Source organism: Peromyscus californicus, unplaced genomic scaffold, assembly GCF_007827085.1.
Source record: "Peromyscus californicus insignis strain IS unplaced genomic scaffold, ASM782708v3 Scaffold_5__1_contigs__length_169319896, whole genome shotgun sequence".
NCBI lineage: Eukaryota > Metazoa > Chordata > Mammalia > Rodentia > Cricetidae > Peromyscus > Peromyscus californicus.
Window position 1 is genome coordinate 86,731,184 of NW_026294573.1, and position 24,704 is coordinate 86,755,887.

The 24,704-nt window shown below is 50.9% G+C and overlaps 1 protein-coding gene across 6 annotated transcripts in view; it reads right to left on the minus strand.

Annotated features, from left to right (window-relative positions):
• Znf618 (zinc finger protein 618) overlaps nt 1-24,704 on the minus strand; it is a 181,136-nt gene that overhangs the window by 32,925 nt on the left and 123,507 nt on the right. For 4 of the 6 annotated variants that reach the window (XM_052716138.1, XM_052716137.1, XM_052716141.1 and 1 more), the window contains 7 exons: nt 23,015-23,110; nt 19,974-20,051; nt 19,337-19,375; nt 14,178-14,267; nt 13,387-13,422; nt 13,217-13,294; nt 4,390-4,479 (listed from right to left, as the gene is read on the minus strand). In XM_052716138.1, coding sequence (XP_052572098.1) covers nt 4,390-4,479; nt 13,217-13,294; nt 13,387-13,422; nt 14,178-14,267; nt 19,337-19,375; nt 19,974-20,051; nt 23,015-23,110 — 507 coding nt within the window. The remainder of the gene's footprint in view (nt 1-4,389; nt 4,480-13,216; nt 13,295-13,386; nt 13,423-14,177; nt 14,268-19,336; nt 19,376-19,973; nt 20,052-23,014; nt 23,111-24,704) is intronic. The other 2 variants (XM_052716140.1, XM_052716139.1) reach the window with 1 other exon arrangement.

Sequence of the window (24,704 nt, forward strand, 5' to 3'; positions counted from 1 at the left end):
AAAATGGTGACACTCAGCAGTGAGCAACTGAACCCTGGGATGGGGAGCAGGCAGGCGCGCCCGCTCATTTCTTCCATTCAACAGGACGGTAGAGGGCACAACCCCTCAGATATCAGAAAGAATACAGACCAAGAAGGGAGTCGTTTTCATTAGCTGATCACTTCACTAGGAGCAAGAAATCCACAAAAGAAGGAACCTACGAGGACTGACGAGCAAATCAGTGAACCTGCAGGACACAAACTCAGAATGCAAAATTCTACCGCTCCCGGGAAACAGCAGGAGCAACTGGGAAAATCAAGTTTAAGAATTACAGTAGCATCACAAGGCACAAGACACCTAATGAAGCAGGTGTTGAAACTGAAGAGGACTAAAGAAGCCCCAGATCCTTGGAGGGCTACACAACGGTCAGGAATTGGCTGGAAGACCCAACACAATAGCCATGAACCGGCCCTGAAGACCCAACACCACTGCATAGCCAGAGCTCTTCAAACTGGCCTACAGAGTCAATGTGATCCCCCCCAAAAATCTAACTGATTTTTTTTCTTTCTGTACCACTCCCCCTCCCCCCTCTCATCATTATTATTTTGGTAGAAATTGGAAAGCCTCTAACATTTATGTGAAAGAATAAAGTTCCTAGATGAGCCATATAGTCTTTCAAATGGAAGGATAAAGTGGAAAAATCTAAGGAGAGCTGTTTTAAGACTTCCTGAAGAGGTGTAATAAATAATAGCACTGGTGTATGTATAAAGGTAGCAAAATGAATCAATAGAAAAGAAAGACATTAACTCTTGGAAGTTTGGTTCCAACAAAGGTACCAAACCACTCAGTAAGAAAGGGTACCTTCAACAAAGGCTGTCAGACAAACCGTGTCTACACAGAATAGGACCAACCTCATACCTCACCGCAGCCACGGGCTAATGCAACTCAACTGCAGACCCAAATGTGGAAGTTAAAATGATCCAAAACACTTCTAAAAGGCAAGGAAGAGAGCCTCACCATTATGAGGTAGGCGAGGATACCCCCGAGGAAGGATCCAGAAAGCACCTACTGTAGAAAAGAATGATAAATTATGCTTCACAAAAGAAAGTCACCTGCTCATCAGTGGGTTCTGCATGGAAACTACCAGGTCTGCCAAAGGCTGGGAGAAAACATCCGTGTGATGAAGGATGGGGACTAAGTCAAATGGACAAAGAATTTCTACAGCCAAGGAAAAAGGACAGGAGAGAGAGAGAGAGAGAGAGAGAGAGAGAGAGAGAGAGAGAGAGAGAGAGAGAGAGAGAGAGAGAGAGAGAATATGCATATATATATCACCCACACAAATATTTTCCAGACTAAAATAAGGAAAGGGACAATAAGTCAATGCAGAGGGGGTGAACATCACCAGTTACCAGGGACGTAGAAGTCAAAGCCACAAATTGCCACTGTCCACACACTAGAACAACCAGAAACAGATGTACCCAATGTACCCAAACCCCAGAATACTGGGGCCAGCACAGTCCCTGGGGAGGCTGAGATGCTATGGGCATTTGGGAAAATGACATGTCAGTTCTAATAAAGAGGAAACAAACCTATTCCCCGGTAGCTCCACCCCTTGGTATTTATCCTCAAGGAATGACCCCCAAGCCCACAGAACGCATCACACAAGCCTTTCACAGTAGCCCCATTCATGTCAGCCTGAAGCTGGAACTGACCCAAGTGAACAGGCAAGTGATCAAACAGCCTTGGAGTTTGCACAGTGAGGATCCATCAGTAGTAAAAAGGAGCTGATGTTATGACACACGTGAGTCTTAAAAACGTTTTGTGAGTGAAATCAAAAGCAGACATAAGTGCACACATGGGCCTCAGGAGAACTTACACAGTCAGCCTTCTGGAGTCTCATCAGAACCAGGGACACATGCCCAGCCATGGCCACCACCCAATCACATCTTCACACCTACCTCCTACCTCTCTCTCCCAAAGTCTCCCCAACACAGATCGAATCCTGAGGCCACCAAGACACTGCCTCCTGCCCAGCCTTGCAGAAGCCATCCTCTGCTGAAACTAGACCAAATCTCATGTTGTATTTTAAACAGGTGTTTCTAAAATCTTCAGAAGTGAGTACCAGAGAAACATAGTCAACAAACATAAGTCTAAGACAGAGAGAAAAACCAAATAAAAACCAGGAAGAGATGTAGGGAGCCCTGTGGGAGGGAAGCACCAGGATGTTGGGGAAGAAGTTAGGGTGCAAGTGGGGCTACCCTTCCTGTCACGTGCCAAGGGAGGCTGGACAGCTTCAGGGTGGAGGTAGGCTTACAGCTGCCGGGTGCAGTTCAGGACCCACTCCTCATCTTACTAACACCATGACCTTCTCAACACTCTCTGGGAAGAAAAGGAAGCAGCACAGACACTGAAGCCCAGCTGCCTTTGGCCTTGTGAGTGATGCCTCTCTAAGTGCATTCTGGGTAGCATCCTCATTGGCACTTGGTAGCAGCTGCCTACAAACAGCCCAATGCCTGGGCACCAGCATCAGGAGTAGAGATCAAATGGTCAGGATGGTACCCACCCAGTAGAACCTCTGATACTCTCTCTACATGGCGTGGCTACATAGTGTGCATTAGGGCCACAGTAGATACCTACCTGAAAGTCACCGCCGGATGCAGATGTCAGTCCAGACTCTGGGATAGAAAGATCTCAAGGACTTTCACAGATGGGAAACTTGGCCCCAGAGAAGCTCACTAGGCAAAAAGTCACACAACAGCCGGGCATAGAACCAGACCAAGAACAGTGCACAGCCCAGTGCAAACAAAGGATTGAACCTACCATCACAATAGACTGCACCCCAGCCTTACCACTCTGCCAGCAGGGAGGAATTCCTTGGGAAGCTGCTGATACCCCCACTCAAGCACTAGACACCTCTCCCCCAATCAGATATCCTCAGGGGAGCCACCTGCCTGTGCTGCTACTGAAGGTCTGGGACCACCCAGACAAGGGGCCTTGATGCTGTGACCTCCATAGGCTGTCCCTCTTCCTCTACCCCAACTCTTCTCAGTCTCAGAAAGGGGGATAATCCCCATAGTTCTACAGTGAGATGTCCACACAGGGGAATTAGAAGAGACTCCTAAACACCCCATCCAACTATTCCAGAGGCCATGAAAGTCCTACCTCATCACAACTTATGTGTCCACCTGTATAGGAAAGGGTGAAAGCTGAGGCCCTCTGGCTCATACACTTAGGGATGGATCTTCCCCGACTCTCATCTGCAGAAAGACACCTGGAAGTCACCAGGTAGGCTGACAAGCATCCAGAGAGTGGAGGACCAATGGTACCAGATGGAATCCCTTTCTATCCTTGTCAGGACGGAAGGAAGGGATTATGGGTCATGGTCACCAGGAAACCCGAGATGCCTGGGCCTGGTTTTCAGATCTTCTGCCTTGCACAGTAGCATGCCTCCTGCCTTCTTTGCTTTCTATCACCATAGCATAAGGGTTGTCTTGCCTAGGTGCCCTCCCACCAGGGAGGTTAGACCTTGGTCAACTAGGAGGAAAGCTACATCCCAGGACAGATACTAGGGTGGTAGGTGCAGAGTCAGGAAGTCTGCACATGCAGGTGTTTGGAGAAGGTGGGGACAGGCCTCACTGCAGTTCCTTGACAAACACCACCCACTTTACTGATGCCCAATATGAGAGCCAGTCCTCTGAGCTACTGTGAGAGAGCCCGGTGTGGTGGTATTGTGTTCCCTGAAATATTGTGCACGCTAATAAACTTATCTGGGGTCAGAGAACAGAGCAGCCACAATATTAAACATAGAGGTTAGGCAGTGGTAGCACACGCCTTTAATCCTAGCATTCCAGAGGCAGAGATCTACCTGGATCTCTGTGTGTTCAAGGATACAGCCAAGCATGGTGACTCACGCCTTTAATTCCAGGAAGTGATGGCAGAAAGCAGAAAGGTATATAAGGCGTAAAAATCAGGAACTAGAGCTGGTTAAGCTTTTAGGCTTTTTAGTAGCAGTTCAGCTGAGACTCATTCTGGATGAGGACTCAGAAGCTTCCAGTCTGAGGAAACAGGATCAGCTGAGGAACTGGCAAGGTGAGGTGGCTGTGGCTTGTTCTGCTTCTCTGATCTTCCAGCGTTCACCCCAATACCTGGCTTCAGGTTTGATTTTATTAATAAGACCTGTTAAGATTCCTGCTACAGCCCGGCCTGGTTGGTTTCTGCTTCTGAAGAGGCTTTCCAGGCTAGTCTACCTCATAGTCTACCTCATGGCCCAGGCTAGACCCAGACACCTGATAGCCTAGACCCAAGCTCGCCTTGCTGGCACCTTCCCTAGCAAAGCTCCAGAGTCCTGGCCAGTGGCTAACCCCTGCCCGCTCCCAGGTCTCCCCATCCCCAGCTGGAGAAGGGACTCACTGATGGGCGCATGTAAGGCGACGTGCTCCTGGTAGGGCGTGTAGTACTTGTACTGCTTCCCACAGAACTCACAGGTGTAATTGCCGGTTTCTGCAGGAGGAGAAGGAGGTATGAGAACAGGGGCCTGCCCTCCCCCACCTCAAACCAAACATCAGCATTTCTTAGCCCCCCCAAACTCCTCTTCATTCTGGGACCACCAACCAGATTCAACTTGGACTATGGAGTTGTACTGTCTGGTTCAAATCCCAATGTGGCATCTCCTATAACCTCTGACAGTTAGTGCTGTGTGTGGTGGGGGTGCAGGGAGGGGGGGACAGTTCCCTGTACACATGTGGGCATAGGTTATCATACGTGTGGAGGTTCAAGGTCAGCTTTGGGTCCTTTCTTCCACAGCTGTTTATTTATTTATTTTTGAATAATAAAGGGCCTCTTGCTGAACCTAGAGCTCACTGATTTGGGGGAACTGGCTGGCCAGTGAGCTCCAGGAATCCACCCTTTTTTGCCTTCTCAGTCTGGGATTAGAGGCACAGGCTGCTGCACCTGGCTTTTTACATGGGTCCTGGGGATCTGAACTCAGGTCCTCATGCCGGCATGCAAGCACTTTGCCAACTGAGCCCACTCTCCAGCCCCTCACCACTTCGTGCCTCCATTGTTCTACCTGTGAAAGGGAGGGAACAGAAGGGCCATCTTCTTGGATTGCTGTGAGGTTAACTCTGAGCATGAAATGATTAGAACAATGCCTGGCAGCCTCAACGCTCTGGGGACCCCAGCTGACCTGCAGTCAACCTTTCCATCAACCTTCCTGCAAGCCCTGCCCATTGCAGGGGTCACTTAGCTCCAGGACTTTGTCTCCACCCACCAGGGCTGGGGTCACACTTCTTAGTCCTCACTAGGCCTGAATATTTGTTTATTTACTTATTAATCATTGCATGTGTCTGGTGTACATGTGGGTGCATGTGTGCTACAGAGTACATGGAGAGGTCGGAGAACAACATGGGTTCTGCAGGACAAGTTCAGGTATTAGGCATACAAGGCACACACTTTACTCCATGAGCCACTGTGCTAGACTTTTATCTTTACATCTCTCTAGGTTCTGCCTAAATTCTCCTTTAAAGATGTCTGGTGTAAAATAGTTCATCTGGGGACAGTGCTGATAAAATACTGATAAATACAAGCGCAAAGCTTTTAAAAGAAACACATGTTATCTTCTGCGATCCCTACACCAAGGGGAACATCTTCCCCCAGGACATCACCAGCTGCCCCACCCTGCCCCCACATCCCCTTCACCCTCCTCTAGGGCGTTTCTCTGCTGCTACCATTCATTTGTCTGGCTCCTATGGCCTTGAATTAGCCAGCCCTGATCAATATCCTCTTTGTAACCTGGTGTATTCTATCGACAATACTTTGTGGACATCTTGCCCAATCAATAAGTATTGATCTCCAGGACTGCCTTTATCGGCTGCATGGCTCCCATGGGACTTGGGAATTTGCTGAGCCAGTTGCCCTCCACCAAGGGACATTCAGATTGTTTCAAGCCACACACCCCATCCCCTTGTTAAAAAAAAAAAAATGCTGTAATACACATCCTTGCAGGGGCTTTTGCATATTTGCTTATTAGTTTGGCACACGATTACAAAATAAAGCTCACTGCTCAGGAGCCTGCCTGTGACTTCCTAGGGATAACGAGGTGGGGGAGGGGCATGCCTTCTGGAGGCTTCTGGTAGCACATACTGCATCCCTACCACCTCTCTATTTTGCATATCTGACCTGGGAGGGACGGCCCAATTACATTACAGATTTTATTTTCCATTTCCTTGATTTCTAAGGAAATTGTTTTTCTTGTATGATTAAGTATGGTTTTTCTTTTGTGAATTTCTTTTACAAATCACTACATTATTTATAGATTCATGATATCAACATTTTGTTACATATATTACAGGCAGCTTTGTCTCAGCTGGCTTCTTAAGTCTCTTTTGATTTCCTCTCCCAACATGGAGGCTTTAGGATTACAGGTAGTTACACAATTTTTGGAGTTGACTCATGAATGCTGAAAAGGTATGCCTTTTAGTTCTTGTCAAGATTGTTAGATCAACTGTATTAATTATATTATTCTAATATTATATAACCTTGTCTGCTTGCTCCAGGAAAGTCTAAAGGCTGTGATAGACCCTCCCATTCCACTGCTTTCCTGGATTTACTTTGTTATTTAGGTACATTATTGCTTGGTGTAGGAGAGCTTGTGGCTCAAACTCTCTACCGGAGGGCTGGGAATGGAGTGGTCAGCTGAACTTGCCTAGCCTGCAGGACATCCTAGGTTCCCTCCTCAGCTCTGTGGAAACTGAACATGGTACTAACTCTTGCAATCTGAGCAACAGGAAGGCAGAGGGAAGAGGACCAGAGGTTCAAAGTGATCCTCATCTACACATGGAGCTCTAAGTCATCCTGGGCTACATGACATGAGACCCAGTCTTAACACACCGCTCCTAAGTGGTTCCTGGTCCACGGGAGCCTGACAGAAACCCAGTATCTCTGGATTTGCCCAAGATCTGCTGAGAGAAAATTTCTACGGGTGTGGCCCATAAATTTATGTTTTAACAAGGACATTCTAATGCATGGGAAAGTTCAGGAAGCATCGTTCGAACATTTAATTAAACCATTTTATTAGTTCGTCTGGTATTAATATTATTAAGTTCCTAGTGATCCGTCAGGTCGTGATTTCTACTTGTTTGCATGTGTCTAATGACATGTTCTTACATGTTCCTATACTTTCATTCATTAAGCCGGGACGGCACTAAAGTGGAGGCTGAGCAGAAACTGTCATGTCCCTGTCTTCAAGGAGCCGTGTGGAAAGGGAAACGGAACGCTCAAATCATCACACGACTTTGAAACTGTACCTGTACTATGTACACTCAAGGAAACAGTGTCTCAAAAAGCCACGGTGAGGCCTCTAATCTCTTTAAAGGAGTAGAGAATCAAGTCCCTGAGAAAGACAGGCTGAAGCAAAGGGAAAAGATAAGGAATGAACTAAGTGGGACACTCGTAAACCATTAGTGATTGGGATTATTTCCAATGGACTTGACAGCTCCTCTTTTCTCACCGGAGAGATTACACCGCTTGCTTTTATTGCGATGATCGATTTGGATTTTACATGGTGAACATTCCTAATCCCCAACCCTGAAACGCTCCAATAAGACGCCACAGTAGGAAACTCCATGCTCTGAATGTCTGTGTCACGCATAACGTCATTACAGATATTTAATGAAAATTACTTAGAGGTTATCTATACCCATATATGAAAGGTAAGTACATTCTCTATTTAGACTCAGGTCCCATCCTAGGATAGTACATTATGATACGCAAAAATTTTAAAATCCCAAATCCAATAGGTCTTAAGCATTTTAGCTTTGGGACGGCCAACCTGTGCTCATTTTCTGTTTTTCGAGCCTCACCCTCTCTGGTTTGTTCTTCTGGGCTTTGGCTATTCGGGATACGAGCTCTTTGCTTTTCCATTTCCTCCTGTGTTCTATTACTTTTAAATATTCCTTTTTATTTTAGAAAGCATATAACATATATTTCTTTAATTGTTAATGGGGGGGATTTAAAGCATTTAAAGTCTTTCACTGCTGAGAAAGGGCGCTTAACCTGGTGCTTATTAAACTGAAAAAACTATTTATTTGTATTTACATGTCTCTGTGTGTATGCTACATGTGCGTGGGTGCCCACGGAAGCCAGAAGAGGTGTATTCTATCAACTGCTGGATGTGGGTGCTGTGAGTTGAACTTGGGTCCTGTGGGAAAGCAGCCTTTAACTACTAGCCCTTTCTCTCGACCTCTTCTGAGACTTCAGCACATGTAAGAATCCCCTACAAAGTCTCCCAGCATAGATCAACCTCCGGGTTCTACTTTAGAGATTCTAATGCCACAGGTTTGGGCTGGAGTCCAGGAATTCACATTTCAGGTAAACTTCAAGGAGCGGCTGATCCCGCTGGGCTGGGACCACACTCCGAGGGTGGGAGCAGCCAGTCCTTCGCTGTACACAGCATTGCGACACTTTAGTGTATTACTCCATGTCTCTCTTCTTTCCATTTTTATTCTTTTGGGGGGGGGAAGGCAGGGTCTCACACAGCTCAGGCTGGGCCTGAACTCACTATGGAGCTGAACATGGCTGTGGCACGATGGTGTCCCTGAACTTACTATGAAGCTGAAGGCGGCTATGGCATGCACCACCATGCCTGATTTATGGGGTGCTGGAGATCAAACCCAGGATGGGTTTGTGCATGCTAGGCGAGTACCTTACCTACCAACTGAGCTAATCCTGCTCCTTTTTGGTAACTCACCTCTATATTTAGGTCAATCATTAGCATATACACTCAGCTTCCATAATTAGATTTACAATGGCTAAAACTTACTTGTTCAGAGTTCACGGTCCTCTTACACTACAGCTTCCCAAGCACCTACATGTGTTCCATCAATCAGTTCCCTAAGTATGTTCTTTCAGAAAGTTTTGATTTGCACGCCAATTCCAATTGGCCCAGGTGTGAAATTCTTACCGCCTCTTTCCTTCCAAACATATCCACTTCCTTTGGATATACAATGTTGCAGAGAAGTCTCAAGATGTCTACTTGGAACTCAGAGGTAGATACAACTTATTTTTACAGGTAGATATCTCAATTTCCTCTTTCTAGCTACACCTTTAAAGCCATTAAGATCTGCTGATGCTTAGGGTCTCCTTATGTTGACTCTGCTTGACAGTATGACAGACCTTTCAAACTCACACATACAGAGCTCGGTGAGCTCAGAAACGTTTTCTTCCATTAGCTCTTTGCACTCTTTGTCTGTCACAACTGGTCACAGCATCAGTCACCTGGAGCTGGTCCCATTTTCACACATTTCTTGCGGTCTTCCGTGACCGCTGTCCTTCACGTTGCTAATCGGTTTTGTGCAGACCAATTCTGTCCTTACGGTCATGCAGCTGTTCATACTGCTCCTGTGTTTTGTTTTCCCCTTTCTCATCTTACTCTGCTCTGTGCCTTTTCATCTTATCCCGATGTCTTTTCATCATACAATCCCAGGCTCCTTTACCACAGGGCCATCCAAGGGTGGACTGTCCCTCTCCTATCCACACGCTCGGGCATTGGGCTCCATTGTGATGCCATCTGGAATTGGGGCCTTTGAGAGGCAATGAAGATTCGGTGAGATCATGACGGGAGGAACCACATGATGGGATTAATGTCCTTAGGAGAGACACCAGATCTCAGTCTCCCATCTCCCTTCCCATCACCCTTAATGATGACATAAGGTCCTCTGCAAACCAGGAAGAGACACCTCACCAGAACCCAACCCCACCGGGCTTCCAGATTTCAGAGCTGAAGCAGTTACTGCTAAGCCTTCTGGTTATGGGTTTGTTTGTTTTATGGCAGGCCAAGTGGGAGATGAGTGGTAACCTCCTCCTCCTCTTCCTCCTGATACAGGATTCTTGCTTTGTAGTCCAGGCTGGCCTTGAACTTGAAATCCTCCTGCCTTAGCATTCTTAGTACTAGGCTTACAAGTGTGTGCCACCACATCAAGCCTGTTATAATTTCTTATATGTGATGGAGGCTGTACAAAAACGTTCTTGTCTAGACTTTGTGACAGTGTTTAGAGATACACTCTTCCCTGGGCTTCTCCTGCCCCTCTTTCTTGTCTGGTGGAGTTCTCAGCGTTGTTGAGCTTTTGCTTGTTTTCAAGCTGCCTCCCTTATCCAAGCATAAGGGTCACTCGAGGCCAGCTTTCCTGCCTCAATAGATGATGGGAACTGTTCTCCGCGTCCCTGCGGCCCACAGCCACAGCAGTCATCCTCAGCCTGCAGCTGACGGGCATGACACCCGACCAACACTCTTATAGCTGCGGCCCTCCTGCTCCTCACGGCCTTGCCTCTTCCTCTCCCATTTGCTCAGCTGAGGCCATGTGGAAAGCACTTTCCTCCGGGAATCCTCCTCTTCCCCGGGCCTTTGGAGCTTTCCTTGGGGTAACCAGGCTCCCTTGTCCTATGCCTAGTTTATTTTTTTAGGGATCCATGGCACCGGCCTTTTCAAGAAGCAGCATCCTCCACTCGCACTCAGTCTCACTCTACGGAGACTCTGACATGGCTGCCGCAAACAATCTTACTCCCACTGGGGAGAGGCGGGGGTGTGCCCACTGCCAACCCTGGTTGAGTTTCCTCAGGGCAATCCCAGTGGACTCCGTGGGGAGTTCTCCAGATCCTAGGAAGGGCTTCCTGTTGGATCAGGCACAGAACACGGTTCACCCTGCCCTGCATCTTGATGGGCAGTCTGCAGGTCCCACTTAGTTAATGTGACAAGGACCATGCTAATTCACTTACAACAGAGTCCCACCCTATCCCTGGGGCCATCCTGAAAGGGAGGGCTGCCATCACTCCACTGTGGAGTAGATCTGACAGACTTCAGAGACAGGGAGGGTCCCACGCAGCTAGGAGTAGAGTTGGGATGTAGGTTTGGGCCTGCTCTCGAACACCTGATGGCTTCCCAGCGACATCCCTTGTCTCACACCCTGGATAAGAGACAGGAACTGGGCTCGGCACTGCTATATACATTCTCTTGCCGTGGAGAACATGCCACTGTTCCTGTCCCCCGCTTCCAGGTGAGCCAAAGCATGCTGAGCAGGGCTAAGCACCTGTTCCTGCTTCTCCTACTGTCTCACTGTGTGGAGATCTCACTGTCTTCTCAATCCACGAGGCGATTTTCACCCTCCCAAGTATCCAATGTCGCGTGTTTACTATGCACTCGACAAGCAGTTTGATCCCCTCTGCAGACACCATGTCCTCTGCAGGCTCCTGAATGATTCAGGAAGAAGCAGAGAGAAATCTAAGAACTACCCCCTGAGTATGCTGAGACAGCACGAAGGAAAGGCCCCACGGGCAGCATCTAGAACCTTCTGAGACCCCAGGCAGAGCTCCCTTCTGCACAGCATACCCCTCTTCCGTGTTAGCTCATCTGATTTCCTCACCCCCGAATTCTGTTTCGGTGTGTGTTTTTGCAAACAGCCTTGGATCCTTAAACAGCTGAAGACAATAAAGCTCTCTTCTTGCAGGATAGTAACTGAGGCACAGGAAACAGGTGAAAGGAACAAGCTGGAACTTCTTGAAGGGCTGGATGGAAGAGTCTCCCTCTTTGTGGTCCTACACTGACCATGGGGGGGGCGTGTCTCTCCCTATCTAGTCTCCTCCTGGCAGCCACATGGTCACCTCTCCATTCTGAACTCTGGCTCAGCCCTATAAGGACCAAGTCTGCTATGGAATAATCCTGTACATTGTGAAAATGCGTTGCTCTCATTGTTCATAAAGAAGCTGACTGGCCAAGAGTTGGGCAGGAAGTGACTAGGCAGGAGACCCAGACATAGAGGAGGCTGGGAAAAAGAAGGATGGAGTCAGAGGGATCACCAGGAGACACAGAGGGAATAAGACATGCTGGAGGACAGGTAAAGCCATGAGGCACATGGCAAAAAAAAAAAAAAAATAGATGAATAGAAATGGGTTCATTTGGCCGGGCGGTGGTGGCGCACGCCTTTAATCCCAGCACTCGGGAGGCAGAGCCAGGCGGATCTCTGTGAGTTCGAGGCCAGCCTGGGCTACCAAGTGAGTCCCAGGAAAGGCGCAAAGCTACACAGAGAAACCCTGTCTCGAAAAACCAAAAAAAAAAAAAAAAGAAATGGGTTCATTTAAGTTGTAAGAGCTAGTTAGTAATAAGCCTGAGCTATCACCCGATCATATATAATTAATATTAAGGCTCTGTGTGTTTATTTGGGAGCCAGTAGTCCTGACAAAAAGCTCCACCTACAAAGTCTAGATACTCAGAGCCCTCTAAGATATGAACCCACCATTGTGTCTCCTTCCCTTGCCAGAACCAGCAGCCTCCCCTACCTCTGAATGTGATATCCCCTACCTCTGAACGCGACATCCCCTACCTCTGAACGTGACATCCCCTACCTCTGAATGTGACATCCCCTATCCCTGAATGTGACATCCCCTACCTCTGAACGTGACATCCCCTACCTCTGAATGTGACATCTCCTATCCCTGAATGTGACATCCCCTACCTCTGAATGTGACACAGGGCTCCATCCCTACCTGTATCTGCCCTGGAAGCTTCTTGGTTCTCATGCAGGACTTCTCTGACCCCTGAAGATCTGGATGCTCTGGGTTCTAACTATCTGTTCACTTGTCTACCATCCCACGCCCCTGATCTCCATGTGAATTACCCAAGTGCAGGGCCATGTCTGCCATCTACATCTGTACAACATCCAAGACAAGTCTGCTGAAAACACACAAGTTACAGGCGTGGTTCCTGTCCTGAGGGGTTGTATGGGATAAGTGTCTATAAGTGTCTGCGTCTACAGGTGGCTGCCCTCCTTGGCTTTGTTCACTGAGATGTCCCTCGAATGACTTCAGTCATCACCCTCTGAGCACCTAGTACGTTGTTCCAGGCACTGGGCTACAGCAGTAGCAGTGTGGGATCTCATTAACATCTCCCAAGTCTGCAGGGAGCATTTCTCTCACTACTATGGGAGACTGAAGTACAGGTAGCTAACGGACTGTGGGGTCACCATAAACGAATTGATGAAGTAAGACTGTGGACTGGCTACTTTCACTACCCTGACCTTGACCCCACACTGTCTGCAGTTCCTTGAAGGCTGAAGTCCTGAGACGGCTTAGCCCAACCAATAGGTGGGCAACAGGGCTGCAGGTTTGGGCCCCAGCCTTTCTAGCAGTGTGGCTCAGTCCGCCTCCCTCCCCCGACCCCGCCAGCCCTTGGCCCCAGGGTCCCGCATACTTGGTCCAATTTTCTGGAAAGGCTCCGGAGGCTCCTCCTTCACCTCATCCGTGGCCACAACACCTTGGTCAAAGGGGTCTGTGGGAGAACATATGGCCTTAGCATACTGGTCGGCCAGGACACAGGAACCCAGCTGGAGACAGGGAAAATGGACAGCCCCCAAGACTTACCTGCCCGATTCTCGGGAGCCCCTTCCACACTGAACACTGTACCCAGGCGGGAGGCGACAGCCGCAGGAGGAAAAAAGCAAACAGAAGGCCTGTGAGTCCCTGGCCACAGCTACCTCTTCCAGCCATGCCTAGCTTCATGGGGTTGCCTGTGCCACCAGGAGGCCTGACCTCCATCCTGGCCCATTCCTCCCCCTCACTGGGGGCAGCGGCCCACACCAGACACTTGCTGCTCACAACTCCTCAGCATGAGTGCCATAGCGGAGGAGTCTCACAGGTGTTGAGAGGGGAAAGGGAGGTGAGGGGAGACTGTGGGAGAGGCAAGCCTGGGTTACATCACGGCTCAGTGGCTGAGGTGTAGGGCTAGACAGGGAACCTCAAGTCCTTTCTGGGTCCCAAACCCTCTTTCTAGGAGTCTTAGAACTCTATAGATGAAAGACTTGAATTTAATTGTTCCAACCTCCGCCTCTATAAGATGCTTAAAGGACATCGTTCATCTTAACAAATTGGGTTAATTTCACTACAGCATGCAAACACTCAACATAAACTGTAAAACGGCATGACACAAAGTTTCAACATTTGACTCATTTTGACCTCAAAAAAAAAAAAAAAATCCAGCAGCAGTTTCATTTGGATCAGCCACAGAAGAGAACGTGGATATGCAGGGACATTGCCTCCCCAGAATCCTGCAGCAGAGATCCCTCTCCTCAGGGCTCTGGCGCTATGTGGGGACAGTGTCCCTGAGGAAGGCTCTTTCTCTGAGGTGACTCCCAAGAGTGAGGGGCCTGACTCACCATCCACAGCGTGGAGATCTCGGTGTTCCTGGAAGCAGCTGTAGTATTTGTATTTCTTTCCGCAGATGTCACAGGTGTACCTGAAATTGTCTGGAGGTGGGGGTGGGGTGGGGTGGGGGGAGGGACAGAATGACACTGGTCACTTGTGGTGAGGCTGCTGGTCAGTACACTAGACTCTGGAACCAAGACGGGACCAACCCGGTCTGGCCCCAACTGGAGGGCCCCACGGAGAACTTGATCCTGAGCCATCTGAGTCCAGGCACTGTCCACCTCTTCTGAACAGAGGCTACTCCTCCTCACTCCCTGGATCTCTGAGCAGCTCCTCCTCCATGCGTAGCCAGGTCTCCCTCCACACCTCCCTCAGCCTCCACTCCAGGGCCAAGTTAGAATGCATTCTGGGACTACAAAGCTTGGATTGTGACAACAGGTGTTCTTTGTGGAGATCCAGAACCACAAGAGACCTGGGAGCCCTGATTCCCATACCAATCCCTTAAACGCTCCCCGTGAGACCTAAGTTCTCCAGGACCTGGTTCTAGATGGGTCTCATCTCCCACCACAGAGGAGTATCCACCACTGCAGCTCCCATGGTAAGGCCAGATGTAACTGTGAACAAGGTGCTGCCCCAGGCCCTTCCCTCAGGTTCTCTCAACCAGTCTTTTCAATAGAGGGAAGAAAGAGTCTCCCATTAATGTATGAGCGAACTAAAGGGAAGTGATCGGCCCCAAGTCCTACAGTAAGGCACTCTGGCTTCAGAGGCACGCTGATGGCCCTTGCAGCTAGTGTTCACACCCTGCGTGACTCCTCTCGGGGGCTTCTGATTAGGAGAACATGGTCGAAGTGATGGGATGTCACTCTGGAAGTTGGGTGACAGGCAGCCAGGGTGTTGGCCTCGCACACACCACTTGTCCCCTGCTCAGTCTGTGGTTGGCTGCTGTGTTCTTAGTTCAGTCACAGGGAGGAGATGCAGGTGGCAAGGACTTGAGTTTGGCCCTCTGTGAGTAGCCAGTGGGAACTGAGGCCCTCAGAACAACAGTTTGAGAGGTACAGAGGCCTGAAATCCTCACCTTCTCACTCAAGCAAACCTAGGAGAAAACACCTACCGGCTGAACCCTGGGATGAGACCACAGCTCTGACCAAATCTGCCTGTAGTCCTGTGGGACTCTCGAAACCAGAGGACCCTGAAAAGCCACACTCGAATTCCCAACCATAAAAACTGGGAGAAAACCAGGGTTGGTTGCTCTGAATCATTAAGTTTTATAGACTTGACAGCTAACACTGGTCCAAGTTTGCCTGTTCCCTAGGCCTCCCACAATGAGGCTAGCAGCAACCAGACCTATACCTTTCCCTCCAGGGCACAACCTCTTGCTTCTGAACTGGCTCAGACCTGTTGAATTGTGTTCCTCTGGCTGACCTATGGAGGGCCCATCAATCTTATCTCCCAAGGTCCCTAGGCAGCATACAGAGGTACAGCAGCTTGTTCAAGGCTGTATGGAGAGAAGAAGAGAGAGCTAGGGACCAATATTCACTGAACTTCAAGCTAGAGCCGAGTCAGGGTTCCCAGCCTTTCTCTGCTGGGATAAACCGTGGTGGGGTGCTTTGCTCTGGACCCATTTCCTGCTCCTCAGCATCCAGTACAGGAAGGAGCCAACGGAATACTCCATGCCAAGACTGCACCACTCTGCAGAAGGGTGAGAAGGGTTCTGCTCCCCTTCTCAGCTGAACTCAGGGACAGGAAGGACACTGGTCATCTTTCTTCCCACCTCCGCCCTCAGCCCATCCCTGGAATGGTGGTCCCGGAAGGCTGCAGAGACGGACTGTCACTGAGGACCCACAGCTCAGGCACTTGTAGACATTCACAGGAAGGAGTATCAGGGTCTTCCAAAGGAGAGCTGGTGGGGGGGTGGGGGGGTGGGAGGTGTGGTCTCTGCCCCCCTCATTTTCCCTGTCTAATTTTGGAAGTCCAGGGCACAGATCAGGCGACCCTGGGTCCTTTCTTAGACTTCCTCTTCAGCATCATTTCCTTTCCCATGGCAAGCCAGGCAGCTCAGAGGAAACCTTTCCTTCCATTCTGTCCCATCTGGACCATAATCCTTAGCTTCTCCCACAATTCCATCATCGTCTCCGGATGCCAGCATGGAAAGCTGCCTGGGGGCTAACTCCAGTTGAGGTTCAGTCCTGACCTTCCTCTCTCAGACTGCCCAGAGATGCCTGCCCTCCACAGCTGCTCACTCTGCTGGCATGTATCTCTGCCCACAGCCTCTCCTGTCACAGACCTGCTCCCCTCCCCACGGGCCACGTTTCCCAGCTCCAATAAAACACATCCCCCCAACTTTCTGTCACTGAAAACCACCCCCATCTGCCCTGATGAATCTGCACTGTCTCCTCATGTTCCAGCACTTTAATGGAGGAGTTGAATAGGCAGAGAGTGAGTTATTCCCAAAGGCGTCTGCCAGTGAAACGAGAGCCGGGCAGCTCAGGAATGCCACTATGGACCTGCTACAGGAGGCAGATTCTGGAGTGAGACACACCTAAGCCCAAACCCCACTCTACCATTGGCAAAAATATGACTGAATTTGGACACACTCCCTAATGCCTCTGTGAAATGGGAATAACAACAGATCCTCATAATGAAGAAAAGAACAAGATCCAGCTGTAGGGCATCTTCTTAATTAGTGATTGATAGCAGAGGGCCCAACCCATTTTGAGTGGTACTATCCCTGGGCTGGTGGTCCTGGGTTCTATAAGAAAGCAGGCTGAGCAAGCCATGAGGAGCAAGCCAGTAAGCAGCTCCCCTCCCTGGCCTCTGCATCAGCTCCTGCCTCCAGGTTCAGGTTCCTGCCCTGTTTGAGTTCCTGTTGTGACTTCCTTCAGTGATGAACAGTGATGAGGAAGTGTAAGTCAAATAAACCCTTCCCTCCCCAGGTAGCTTTTGGTTATGGTGTTTCATTATAGCAATAGAAACCCTAAATAAGACAGGTCAAAATGGCTACCACCCCAATGTCACGGGGCAGGGTTTTCCAAAGCAGACCTAGGAGATGAAGATGGGATCTAGGGAAGCATACGGCGGGACTGGTCTTTGATCCCCTCAGACTGAAGGACTGGCAAGTGGGTGGGTGTGTCTCCATGTCTGTGTGTGACTGGGTTATCTCCCTGCTACATATACAACAGGTCCTTGGATGAGGAAGTTTAAGGACCTATTATCCAGGCCTGCTTCTACTGCTAACAAGCTGCATAGCTGCCACACCCTGGGACTCAGGGTCTTCAGGTGCAAGGTGGCAGGCTGGAGTTGACATTCTCCACCTTTCAGATCCAATGTTCTACAGCCCCATGCCAAGGCCAACCCATCAGCTCACGAGACACACAGCACTGCTGCTGGTCTGACCTAGGTTGGGACGTAGGACAGAGGAGACAGCACCCTGGCCATGGGGAAAATGGCCCATATAGAGGAATGGAAAAATGAAGAAAGGTCTAAAAACACTGCCACCACAGTACCAATACTAGGGAGCCTGCACAGTGGAAGCCAGACAGAACAACAGCCCACTGACAGGCTTCCAGGGAGGCCAGGGACCCAGAATAGCCAAGGAAGGAAGGATAAATAAGGAAGGTCTTTAAATGTGTGGCTGACCACAGGCAGACCACAGGGGCCAGAAAAGAAGCGAGGAGTTATTGAAGCAGACATCGACAGGGCTGGGCTGGGGGAGAGACGGCTGCTGTGCCTCAGAGCTACGGTCTATGGCAGGTATCCAGCCAAGCTGAACACAGAGGATTCCTATCAACTTTGCTCACCTCTCCAGAGCGGGTGCCTCAAGAACAGTGTTCTCGGGGCTTAGCCTCAGGTGGGGTCCTTCTTCAGCTGAGGCTAGCTTATATCCTAACCTCCCTTTTTTGAGTGATACTTGTTATCTTTTAAGTATTTTATAGTGGTGCGACAAACACAATTAACAGGGTGACACACTGGTTCCCTGGGCCAGATCCTGGCCGCCATCGTCACTGATAGGAATCTAGCCCCATCCTGTCCCCTTGGAGTTCCCACTACAAGTGAGGGGCTGAGGATGGAGATGCTATGCCCCGGGGCACAGCCTCCTCCTCCTCTGGTCCTCTACAGAAAACACTTCTTGGCCCCTACCAAACAAAAGTGTTTAGGTCTTGAGCAAGCAGCTTGGTCACATTCCGCCCACAGAGAGCCCTGCGGAACTGACCCTTGGCTCAAGAAGCAGAAGGTAGACCCCTTCAAGGGTGCCCAGTCTCCTGACTTCCATCAGCACCCCTCCCCCCATGCCTGTGCTTTCTGATGGTCACAGCAGATGAGCCCCTCTGGGCCTGGCTTCACTCATCGGGGCTGAGAGCTCTGTGCACACAGCCACGGGGAGCTAGACCGCATTCACCCCCCACCCCCCCCACACACACACACTTCTGCAGGCAGCCCTTTATGTGAGTGCACTCACTGAGCCACTCCTAACGCTGGGCATCTGGGTGGCATCTGCTTTCAAGCTGTCAGGGACAATGCGCTAAGAAGATTCTAGTTTGCATCTCCGATGGACCTAGACATAGGCCCCATGGGACAGTCACGGAGGGGAGAACTCTTGAGGCTCATGTTGTACACAGCGGGGGTGGAAGGACAGAGGTTTCACCTCAGAGTGTACCCAGTGGGCTGTCTGCTTATTGTCCCATGGCATTAGCAAGTTGGAAGTGGAGGCCGGTAGAACCTGTGAGCAACTACCACAGGGCCCCAGCATCTGGAACCCTAGGACCAGGCATCTAGGACATCTGTGCCTAAGGCTGAGGGTCCTCCAAGAGAACTATTCCCCAGCACAGGCTTCAGAACCAGGCCCATGAGCCAGGATCCAAAGTACAAGGAAGGTTCTTCCTGGAGATGTTCATGGTGGCATGGGACACCCATGACAAAGATGCCCATGTGGGTACAACTCATGATTTCCCAAAGTTACTTGGCCAGAGAAGCCTTTTGTGAGAGAACCCTCTTCAGAACCCACTTTGAGAAGGTCTGCTCTGATTTCCTAAGGCCCCTCTGGTCCTAAGGCCTGGTCTCCAGCAACGTGTTTCTCAAAGGCTACTCAAGGCTGTCCCAGAGAGGAAGGAACAACTCCTTTCCATGCCCGTGCTTGGTCCCCACCCACCCAGGAGGTGGGAAAAGTACTCACTGCTCTGGGAGGCTCCCTCCCCTGAGGTGGCTTCAGTATCTGTGAGAAAAAGAGAGAGAGAGAGAGGAAGGAGGTAGGCAATTGGTAAAGATGAAGGCAGGGCAGCGCTGTGCCAAGGGAGAGACCGTGAGCAGAGCAGCTGGAGGGAGTCCGGAGTGCTGTCCACCCATGGATGCTATGAGGGACAAAGGCTCATTTCTACCCCAAGGCTCAAGTTCACCTGGGCCTGAACCTGGGCTTCTCTTCCCTGCCCCCCGGCTCAGGAGGGGCAGGTGCCAGCTCATTTGTGCCCTGAACTCCAGAATGGGAAACTAAGGAGCTGCTGGCCCCTCTCTTGAGTTGTCAAGAGGAACATGAGATGGTGTGAGCACATGGCCTTTGGGGGAGGGGGAGGTGATACTCCTACTGAGCATCCCTAGAGCCCCCAAGGCCTAACTCCCCTCCCCCGCCCCCCGACACACACACACACACACACACACACACACACACACACACACACACACACACACACTATTTGTCTCACACCAAGAAGGCTTCTCCCTTCCTCCATGCCCCTTCTCCTATGGCTGAAGGAGGTTGAACTCTCAGGGTCTCTAGGGACACCAGGCAGAGGATGGGGCAGCCGGGCGCCACTCACCTCGGTGCGCCCGCACGTGGGTCTGGAAGCAGTTGTAGTACTTGTACTTCTTGCCGCAGATCGCACATTCATAGGACCCTGGAAAACAGCAGGGAAAAGTGAGCTACTGTGCCACCACAAGGCCCAGGACCCCCAAGTGTCACTGGGCAGGGATGGTCCCTTGGCACATAAAAGGGTATCGAGGACCACAGAGACAGCATTGAGCTGGAGTTCATGAAGCCTGGATCCTACATCCACCTACAACCATCTCTGTTCCCCGGCTTCCAAATCTGCAGGATAAAGATGACAGCCTGGACTGAGTTCTGCACGTACACATTGAGAGGAAAAAGGAGAGGGACCCAGAGTGCTGGGATGAGCCACCACACCATAAGGATGTCACTCCAGCATGGGACAGAGAGGAAGACCACAGGCTTCAAATCAGGCCACAGGGGTTCCGGTCCCCATTCTGCACCTGCCATCAGTCCGACCTTGGTAATCTCTCTATAGTAGGCTGTGTTCTGTGCACCTCCTTCCAGCTGGTTCTTCACACCCCTAGCAAGTGTCCAGTCCCACTATAGACAAGCTCACCAAGAACAGCAGTCCACATCTGCCAAGGAGCCGTGGTGCTCTCAGACACTGAGAATACCCCACAACACACACACACACACACACACACACACACACACACACACACACACACCTGACTTCAGCTGCTTGGAGCCTTTTCCCAGGTGCAGAGAACTAAAAAGGCTGACCCCCAAAATGACCCACCATGTAGAGTCTGGGACAAAGTCCATGGCAGGGAGGCTGGACACAGCCAACCTGCCCGGGACCCCAGATAAAGAGCCTGCCCATCTCCAATGGGCAGAGCCCTCCTGCAGGCTTGAGACTACTTGGGCCCAGCTTCCACCTTCTAGAACAGGTTAGGCCAGGAAGCATGTGCAAGAGGTCTTGGTCCCAGGACAGGTCATGCTCAAGCTGCTGGATCTGGGGGCCTAGGCACGTGACTTTTCAGGAAACGGCTGGCACCCAGCAGTCAAGGCGGGAGCAGACTCCTTCAGCGCGAAGGAGCTCGACTCTGCCATTCACAGGCCGTGCCTAAGTCTCTTCTTTGGAGAAGGCAAGGGAGTTAATGGGAAGACTGAACACACAAGAACCACGTTGGCTGAAGACCCATGGGTAGTGGTAAGGATCACTAACTGCCTCTCTTTTCTTCTGTGCCCAGAAGCAGAGACTCTTCTGTCAAGCGCCTGGGAGAGTCTGTATGCCAACCCCGCTCCTCCTCTCGAACCCACTTTCACTTGTCTACAGCTTGGATTCCTCACGTGCCAACAGGACTGTGGCTGCTGCCTCTCACAATGAGAGCAGGGCACACAGACAGCACACGAGCCTCTGGCCCGGAGGAAGCACTAGGGCAAATGACCCTTTCACAGGGACCGCCTAAGGCCATTGGGAAACACAGATATTTACATCAGGACTCATCACAGTAGCAGAATTACAGTAACGAAGTAGCAACAAAAATATCTTTATGGCTGGGGTCACCACAACACGAGGAACTGTATTACGGGGGTCGCAGCACTGGGAAGGTTGAGAAGCACTGTTCTAGGAGACTATGGCCAGTGCCCGTGTTACTGCGAGTTACTTCAGGGCCGCTGGCATCCTAATCCCGCACAGCACCGGGCAGTCTGCCTTTTAGGGTTGCGTGGACATCACCCCTGCCACAATGGGAAAGATACAAACGCGAAGCGACAGAGCACACACATTTCTCTGCACTCAGCCCCGTAGCTGGCACACAGCGAGGACTCAGTATTTCATGGTGGTTTGCTGCCATGCTCATCCATCACCAAGCGATAACTTCCTGACTGTCTTCTTGGCGCCTCCACCCCCTCTAACAGTTTCTGCCTGTTTCTTTCCACCAACCAAGGATTTATTGAGCATCGGAGATGGCCAGGCACTGAGGCTCGGCAGTGAGATAGATGTGATCCCTGCCCTCCGTCTAATGGGGGGCAGATAGGTCAGCAGGCCTGGGGGTAACTTGGTGACGGTGTCGTGACAGCCAGAGTAGGACCTGGAGGCTCGAGGTGGGACCCTGGCCCGGTTGTAGAGGAGTGCAGTCTACAGAGTCAACACTGTTGACAATGAGCGCCTTTAAGGCAGACCACCTCTTCTGCTGGTGGAGAGCTGAGAGTTCATGCTGCCTTGTTGTGAGGCTTCTGACCATCTCCCTACCCCTGACAGAGGGAGGATAAGCACCACACGCTGGCAGGAGGGACTCCGAAGCTCACCTTCCGATCACCCTCAGTCCCGGGGCTCCAGGATCCCTGTGGGCAGAAGGTGTTCATGGACAGAGAAAAGAGAGTGGTGGCCTCCCCGAGCAGTATCCGCAACCAACCGAGGTCTAAGTCTTAACTCCCTGAGGTCAGTCAGGAGAAGCCCCAGGAGTCCTCTCTGTGAAGCGACCGTCATGGCGATGAGACGTGGTGAGACTGTGAGTCTCAGCAGAAGGCCTGGTTACTGCTGGCACTCAGCAAGGGAGAGCTGTGGCTACCACCAGCATGTCAAAAGCGTTTTCCTCAGAAGCGAATTTCTAGCATGCACAGGAGGAGGAGGAGGAGGAGGAGGAGGAGGAGGAGGAGGAGGAGGAGGAGGGTCACAGCCAACAGAGACAGGGCAAATGCTCAACACATGGCCCTGTGCTGGTGAGACACAGGCACACAGCTGCTGCAGGCTGGAACGTCCTGCAGGGAAGGATGGAGGTACCAAACACACAGGTGGCTGTGGGACCATTCTTCTCCGTGGCTGTCAGTGGCCCAGAGGAAGTCTTGCTGAAATTGTCCAGAGAATCTAGACCACCAGATTTCCAGACGTCCTGTCATTCCTGAGTATAGACTCAAGATTTGTTCACAATGGCCGGATGGGGAGCGGGGGAGGGTGGCCCCTCAGGCCCTGAGATATTAGCAGAGTTTGCTTGCTCAGGGTATGCAGCTGGCCACCATGGCCAGCTCTGCCCACCCTCCATGCTGACCCGATCAGGCCTCGTCCGTCCCTCAGCCATCACGTACCAGATGCATATCTCAAAGCTTGGTCAAAAATCCAGGTCCCTGAATACCGGCTCCGAACAGATCCACCGTGGGGGCTGCCTTCTGGAGCTTTTCCATCTGAATTACGTAAGAAATCAGAAAGAGCCCTTAACATTGGAGAATGCCTTACGATTGAGCTTTGGGTCAAGGCCAGCCAGGAGAAGGGGGTAACCAGGTACCTGGGCTATCAGGGCCTCAGTCTCCGTAGCTGACATCAGTAAGAGTAGTTAGGGCCATGTGGCAACCTCCTCATTTGAAAACTTGTGCTGGCACCTGGGTGAGGTGGCACACACCTATAATCCCAGATCTCAGGAGGCAGAGGTGGGAGGATGGCAGGTTCAAGGTTAGCCTGCTTCACTACCTAGTGAATCTTAGGCCAGCCTGAGCTAAAGAGCCAGACCCTTTCTCAAAACAAATAAACAGGGTTGGGGAGACAGCTCAGCTGGTATAGTTCTAACATTATAAGCATGAGGATCTGAATTTTATCCCCAGAAACCACATAAAAGACACTGTGGTGCACACTCCTAATCCCAGCACTGGAGGTCAGGACAGAGAGATCCCTGGTGCTGGCTAGACAGCCAGCTTATCATACTTGGTGAGTTCTGAGCCAACGAGAGACCCTGCCTGGATCCACGAAAAGGAGGGATGTGGTACCTGGGAGGAATGATACTGAGTACCTGAGGTTGTCCTGTGGCCCCTACACACATGCATGCATGCACCACACACACACACACACACACACACACACACACACACACACACACACACGAATATGTATCCCTCCAAACATGTATACATGTGCATACACACACACACACACACACACACACAAATATTAGTATTGACCATGGTCATTCATGTGTTCTCCAGGGCTGCTAGGGGGCTGCTAGGAGGGCAGAAGCAGCCAATAGGCCAACCCTCCTGAGGCTTTGTTTTCTTGGAATTCTCATTTACACATGAGCATAACACTCCCCAGCCCCCAATAAAAAGTTCCCAATAAAATGATCCTTGAAGGAGACACATGACATGCTTACTTTGACCTCTGTCCACCTCTCATGGCTACCACTGACCCTTTTTGGTGCTGGGGCACTGGAGGAATGCCTCTGGTACTGCCAGCTCAGACCAACTCCCACCACTGCCCGCTGCCCCAACCTCCACCCCTAGCCCTGGGACTCCTGTCCTGCATGCTTCCTCTTTGGCTGGCTCCTCTGTGAAACACTGCAGTGGCTGTCACCTGGGACATCTCGGAATGGGGCTGGCCTCTGACTCCGCACAGCTGGGGAGCAGAGATGGAGGCAGGCACATGCAGGAACCTGTCCAGGCTGCAGGGTTGGGGCGGGGGGCGGGGGAGTACAAGATGCCAGCTCAGGGGCTTCTCCCATTAGTTCAACACATCTTCAAAGCTCCGGAGAAGAGGGGTCACTAGTATCTCCATTTTTCAACAGAGGGAAGGGAGGACCAAGGAGGTGACACATCCTGACTCAAGGTTGCTTGGTTCCACCAAACTGAGTGTCACACCATCAACTTCATAGGGGACGTCCTCAGGGCAGCGCCGGTGAACAGGTACAGGCCTTGCTTCCCTTCCCCACCACCTTTCCACTCCTCTGCATCACTGGTGAGCCCATGGTCCTGGAGATGCCCAGGCCTGGGGCTCTGGGGCTGGTGAGGACAC